Source organism: Bicyclus anynana, chromosome 14 (genome assembly GCF_947172395.1).
Source record: "Bicyclus anynana chromosome 14, ilBicAnyn1.1, whole genome shotgun sequence".
Classification (NCBI taxonomy): Eukaryota; Metazoa; Arthropoda; class Insecta; order Lepidoptera; family Nymphalidae; genus Bicyclus; species Bicyclus anynana.
In genome coordinates, this window is record NC_069096.1 from 655629 (window position 1) to 662710 (window position 7082).

The following is a 7082-nucleotide window of genomic DNA, read 5'->3' on the forward strand; positions in this document are numbered from 1 at the left end:
CGAGATTTGCGGCTAGTCTATTGGGCCCCCCAACAACAGGGTACCGCACTGGTAGAGACACTTAAGTTGTAATATTAAGAAAAAAATAGTAGATATAAAATATAGACATTATTCTCTAAAATCTAAATTAATTACCTTTTATTAATAATACCTAATTACCTGTGGCTTCTAGTTAATTACTCTGATGAACACTGTAGGAAATTAGCAGCTACTTGTAATTATTATTAGTGTAATGAAAGCGATTCGATTATGAAATTGCTTTTTTTTATTATGTAGTCTAAATATTCAAGGCTTAACCAGTCAGTGGTTCTGGTTAAAAGAGAGTTAAAAATCTCCAGATTTTGAGTTTACTATAGGTAAATTAACGCCATCTATCATCAACTAGTTCAATTTTATTTTATTTTCCTCAAGCTTTAATTTATCCAGCCATCATAAATATTTCAATTTAAAATGTTATGTACAAAAATAACGGAAAAATACAACAGTGAATAATAATTTAAAAGCACAAAGATATTAATTATGTTCTTTTCACAACATAATAGTCAGCACCATCTATCGTTTAATAGAATTAATACTTTCTTTTTTGTAAGAATTAGGGGTGTGAATTTTCATCCTCTTAATAAGTTTCTTTCATCTTAGATTGCATCACATACCATCAGGCGAGATTGTAGTCAAAGGCTAAGTTATAAAAAATAAAAAAAAAGATTATGAAAATTGGCATATATTTTTAATTTGTCGGAAAAATTGTTATGACAATAAAATGATTTTAGAGGACATAATTATAATCAATGTAATTAATGCAGGACATCTTTATTTTTACAGAATTCCTCAAGTGTTGAAACATAATTCAGTTTACAAATGAATTTATTTTTCACATTCACAACCCTTACAGATTAAATTGTTTTTACAAATTTATACATTCATGTTTCACATGCAGTGCTAACACAACACAACAAAATATGTACAATGCAGTAAAAGTTTAAAAACAGCAACTATTTACAATAAATACATTTTAATGTAAAATACTAATAATACAAAGACAATATACCAAAATTTTCTAGACAGGTTTACAATAGTATTTAAAAAGTGTTTTTTTGTTATTTATTTTTGTTGTTATCCTGTAACATTTTTACTGAAGTGTAGATCGTATTTATTAAAAAATCCAATTAATTGTTTTACCCTACTATCGAGTACATAGGGAAAATAAAGTTCAAAATTTTGAGCACTTTTACCCGACTGCAAGAAGGTTATGTTTTTCGCGGGCATCTTGTATGTATGTAATATTCTTTATTACCTCATATCTTCCAAACCGCTGAACTTAGATTTGTCTTAATAACCCCTAGTGTTCTTAGATAGGTAAAGTTAAAAAAAACAACGCGACGACTGTGAGACGCTATAGACTCGAGGGGAAAACATTTTCTTTTTCTAATATTGCAATATGGGTATCAAATGTGTGTATCAAGAGGATTATAAAATGGTATATGGCCATAATAAAAAAAAAAACTACAATTAAAAAAACGTTATTTTGAATCGCAAAGTACGCGAGGCGGATGACTATAAAGGTGCGAACAGATTAGGCAGTCGGGATTTTTTATTTTTTTTTAATTATTGAAATCTTAACTCTAGGTTTTAATGGATAATTCCCGGATTGTAATATACAAGTCAACATTAGTATATTTTTTTTAATTTTCCGCATAATATGATTTAAATTTTTTGTAATCAAAATATGTTGAATCTGTAAAAATACTACAAGTTACTCATAATGAATATATCAATCAAAAAATAAGAAAAAATCAATTAAATAGTAGTTAATAAATGCAAAATGTCATGAGATCTCAATTCAAAATAGTTAAAAATTATTATTTATACATTGGATAATAAACGTTTTTTAAAAGCGAGCCTTCGCATGGACCTCGTCATTCAAAAATATTAAGAGTTCCCACACACGGGACACCGGCCACAACCGCTAAAAGCCATTACCGGCATAGTTTAGTTTTGGCTGGTGGGAGGCTACGGCCGTGGCTAGTTACCATCCTACCGACAAAGACGTACCGCCAAGCGATTTAGCGTTCCGGTACGATGTCATGTAGAAACCGAAAGAAGTGTGGATTTAATCCTACTCCTAACAAGTTAGCACGCTTCAATCTTAGATTGCATCATCACTTATCAGGTGAGATTGTAGTCAAGGGCTTGTAGAGTTGAGTCAACGTGTAACGAGTTTTACATAAATCAGTTTTAATTAGTTAGTCAAATGAATTAGTTTTCAAAGTCAATGGTCAAAAAGACGAAATTCTTAAAAATAATTCTTTGGCCACATAAAAGTGAACAACTTCTCTCATAAATTTTCCCAAAGGTGAACAAGTGTCTCATATATTTTTCTTCACTACGTAACAGAACAAGATCCCTGTATTGTAGACAGAGAAGTAAATAGACAAATATAATACATCCTTCGCATTCCCTCAAAAAAACAAAAACAAAAGAATAACTTACATGTGGAATCTGTAAAGAAATGAGGCAATTCAATATTTTGGTGTCAACACGCATGTTAGAAGTCAGACAGAACAATGGTCCTTACAAGTTTGACAATTAGTAACAGATTAGTTTTATTAAAAAAGTATAAATAACGTGCTTTTATTTTAAAGTGTAAATAATTTATAGTTTAATTACAACAATATAAATACATAACATAATTATAGTCAGCACTAATTTACAACCTCAACACGCCAATTACTTGTCTATTTACTTCTCTGTCTACGTCACAATCTTAAGTTATTAACAATTGTGAACATCAACGACTTAGTAAAGCACACATAGTAGGAATCTACCCTAAATCGGCCACAGGCATGGGTAGATACCTCAAATGCCTGTTATTTTATAAATATCTGTACTTTGTCATATTATTTTTTTAAATGCCACCTAGTGAGAGCGCCAAGCATCTTCAGGTATATAACCCTTAATGAAAGGCAGTCCAGTACCAACCCTCTTCTGGTAGTCCAAGTATTGGGTACCGAAGAAGGATATGAGGAACATCTCCTCAGCAAAAATCCTGTCCCTGAAGAATGACCAGGACACCAGCGTGTAAATGAGTACACAGATTGGATTTAAAAGGATTATCTGGAAAAGATTAAGAAATATGGTTTAGTTGATAACTCAAGTAAAGTACATTATTAATAAAAAACCTAGTTTATTGAAAAAACACACTTTTAGCACGCACTAATTTTCGTATTCCTGACAGCAAAGCCTTTCATTTGATATCCATACCTTGGGGTTAGATTTTAAACAGCCAGTCCACCATCTTTGGGAGGCCGCCATATTGGATTTGTAATGACGTTTCTTAGCTAGTCATGTATTGTCATCAGAACTCGTGTTGGACAGCGTGTGCAAAATTTCATCTCAAACGTAGACCGACAAATCTTCGGGTCAAATTAAGATTCCAAGATTTTCTTACATACATAGTTAGTTACAAGTGAAGCTAATAAAAGCGTGTTAAAAATTGTCCCAGGCTGTCCAAACATATAAGCATAATTAACAATTTAATTAAAATAACAAAATAATTTTGTTCAAGCATTTTTGTGTTGCATTGCATTGGTAATATGCCCTACATTATCAAGGTAGTTACTACCTGCGTGCCCACTGACCAGTAGAACCAGCCCACGTAGCTAGGATGCCGACAGAGATGGTACACGCCGTGAGTTACCAGGTTGTGGTCGGGGCTCTTTACTGTCTGCACCTGACATGACAAATAAAAGTTACTAATTAAGTTCTTATTAATCACCATCATCATGATCCTCAGATCATTTAAGCCAGCTATTGGTTTCACATCCTCTCATCATCCTAGCATTGTTTATTATTATTAAATAAGCCAATTTGAGTCTGATTTTTTAAAAGTGGACTACTACTACAGAGTTACTAACTGTCCACTTTTGGAAACATAAACCATACTTAGATAGTTAGATAGATATGTGTATTTTAAAAGTAATTATTGTTTCAAATTAATGTTTAAAAGTTAATGTCATCCGCAGACGATCAAGTAAGCTCACATGCCTGCAGCGCTAACGGCTTGACAGCTGATAAAACTGATTGTGTGGTGTCAACTCAATCAGACATAAAACATTGTCTTTTTGGATTCGCGGCGCATTGGTGGTAGCGCCGCGAATCAAACGCCTAAAGTCTCACAATTCACCTGCTTACTGATTACAGACCCAAAGAGAGATAAAATAAAAAAATAAAACATTGTATAAAACATTTATACTGAATATCTGTACTCAATGAGTACTGGTAAAGTAGAAAACGAATGTATTTATTTGAAATTAAGTATTTTTTTTTTATAAAATGTCATTCAAAATAAATTAACTATATTATCTAATTGTTATATATTATTATTATTAGGAGTCAAATGACTAGCGATTTATACCCGCATTTTGAATTTGTTTGTTGGTATACAGTGCACCTTGAGTATGGCTGAGGTATAAAAACAATATTTTTTTATTTGATATTTAACCATATTTACTCACAAGATGATTAAAGTTAGTTTTGGCGGTGAACATGGCCATCTTCCTCAACACCTCCCCCACTATGCACATCACCACACCAATGTGAGAGAGCCAGAACACAGACTTCATACCTGGAACCAAGACCAATTGCCAATCAAAAAGTGTGATAGATTCTTCCTTCTGCTGATTTATGATCAATACAATACATAAATCAAAACAATACAATAAAGCATTGCACATTCTGTCATATTATTGGCAAGTGGCAGGACACAACATGATTGGTGGAAATGGACTTTGCTGATTTTGCTTTAATCAGCAATGGACTATGCTGTTTTTGTTGCAGACATAATTTTTTCATTGTCTTTAGCTATATTGGGTGATATTAAACATGTTCTATTATGTGTCTATAGATTTTTGTAACATAGATAACTCATTTTGCTTCATTTTGGACTTTGCAGTTTTTTAAACTAGTAGACTCAAATGCGGCAATAGATGAGGTCTTCTTTTACTTTTAGTTATTACCCTAATCATAGGCCTCTTAATATTAGCATCTCATTGAATGGATTTTAGCATCTTAGGATTACACTTTCAACAAAAACATTTTACTAGCTTAAAATTGAAGGCCAAATAAACTACAGAATGTTTTTAATACTTAGTTGCATTAGAATTGTATGTGTCCTTTATACCACTTATGACAACTAATACAAAGTTTTGATATAAGCACAGAATACATAATAATATATGTTACAAATTGACATTGCTTTTACTCTAATATACACTCAGCTAAAGCTAAGTGTGAATTATGTATGTGGTAGACCCTTAAAATACATTTTTTTAACAATAAATATAAGAAAAGTACTTTTACCAGGAAAGAAGTAATTCTCAATGGCAGCTTCAACCCAACTGGATATAGCAGCAATCCAATATTGCACACTGTGATTCAATATGAATGAATCCACTGACAGCGTTTTAGGGTTAGTCAGAGCTACAGAGAGGAACTCTGAGAAGTGGAACATTGAGAATGCCATTGCATACAGTCCGAATATGTGGTAGCTGGTGTGAGAAATAGCAAAATAGAGCCCCGTCGCAAACACTGACCCCAGGAATGCAGACCTCACTGCCACCTGTAAGAATATAACAGATTTTTTAAATAATTTATGTGTACCAGTCCTTAAATGCCAGAAATAGTTAATTAAATAATTTACAAACAACATTTTAATTTATTAAACAGGCAGTTTGCAGCTACATTAGTCTAGGCTATGTGAATGAGCATTTTAAGCTTTTGGTCCTAGTTATTAACATAATATTATGATAGTAATTCACACACGCACATACACATATGCAATTTATGTTATGTTTTGTTTTAAGTTTTAGTTATACCTACTATGATTAATTTTAAATAATTTTTCATTACAACTTGTTATGGAAGAGTGGAGCAGAAGAGTGTCACAGGAGTTTACGATTGTTAAAAGAAGACTCTAGCCTATTTGTATAAGAATTATTAACATAGAAATGAGAACTTCAAAAACCACTTCAGTTAAACTTATTGTTAACTTTTAATATTACACAAACATTAAGCTACTTATACAGCATGAGCGAAACTCATACTCCACTCTGAAATTGCAACTTACAAAACTATACAGATACTATAACTTTGCTGTTTTTTTCATTGAGCAACCATGAGCTTTGTGTAAGTGGATTACAAGTTGAATGCAGACTATAACTTGCTAGATAAGTATTATTTTGTAAGAAAAGTTATATAAAAACAATTATATTGAAAATAAGTTTAAATCTGTGCGATTATATTTAAATCAGAAGTCAATAATATAAAATAGAGAGTAAATATACAACGTTTTATATTACTTAACATAAGTGACTTGTTATAAAAAAACGGTAATACCGATGTCAGATTGATGACCATATTAGGCCTCCAAAAACTGTTAAAACTTGTATCAAAATTAATAATTTAACCAACTTTCAGTTTCCATACAGAAAACAACTATTCTTCACAAAACGTCGTGTTTTAGTTAAGTTGCAGTGTTTATTGCGAACTAATTGGATCTATTACTTACATCATATGTGAAGCCTTTTAAGGAGTATCGTAGAGCGAAGTTGAATAGACAGAAGTAAAGCCCCGGGCCCCAGTACGTTAGCGCCCATAGCTCGAAAGTATATCCGAGAACGCTGGAGGAAAACAGTGAAACAGTAAATACTAGGCAAGATAAGGAGAAACACAGTATAGCGTTCTTGGCGGCGGGATCCGTGTTACTCATTATTATCTGGCTAGATGGTAAAATGGAATAGCATAAATTGGTATCGATTTTCAAATTAACTTTTAATTTATTAAAAGTCCGAAAAGGCAAATTGCAAATTTTAAGGTTTTGAATTTGTTATTATTTTTATTTTTTTGACAATGACATTGACATCAATCAGGCCGTCTAGGGGTGCTCGTATCTATGTGTCTCTCTCGATTATCAGCGATGTTCGATGATCGTTGTACGGAAAAACATAGATGCATAGCAACTATACGAAAAATATCCTAACATAGATTTAACGGAATCAATAATCGATTATCAATGGTACTCACGG

General features: G+C 32.1%; 2 protein-coding genes across 3 annotated transcripts in view; both read right to left on the reverse strand.

The window, feature by feature from the left end:
• The window catches only part of LOC112046466 (rab GTPase-binding effector protein 1), a 449904-nt gene that overhangs the window by 55998 nt on the left and 386824 nt on the right, over positions 1 to 7082 (reverse strand). The window lies entirely within an intron of this gene.
• Positions 706 to 6910, reverse strand: LOC112046477 (protein-S-isoprenylcysteine O-methyltransferase). 2 transcript variants are annotated; one of them, XM_024083104.2, is made up of 5 exons: positions 6566 to 6910; positions 5359 to 5617; positions 4515 to 4624; positions 3623 to 3730; positions 706 to 3114 (listed from the first exon to the last, which is right to left on the reverse strand). In XM_024083104.2, the coding sequence occupies exons 1-5, from the start codon at positions 6764 to 6766 to the stop codon at positions 2917 to 2919; spliced, it is 876 nt and encodes a 291-aa protein (XP_023938872.2). In that variant the 5' UTR covers positions 6767 to 6910; the 3' UTR covers positions 706 to 2916. The 2 variants fall into 2 exon arrangements, with proteins under 2 accessions (XP_023938872.2, XP_023938873.2); XM_024083105.2 differs by lacking the exon at positions 6566 to 6910 and adding an exon at positions 6394 to 6552.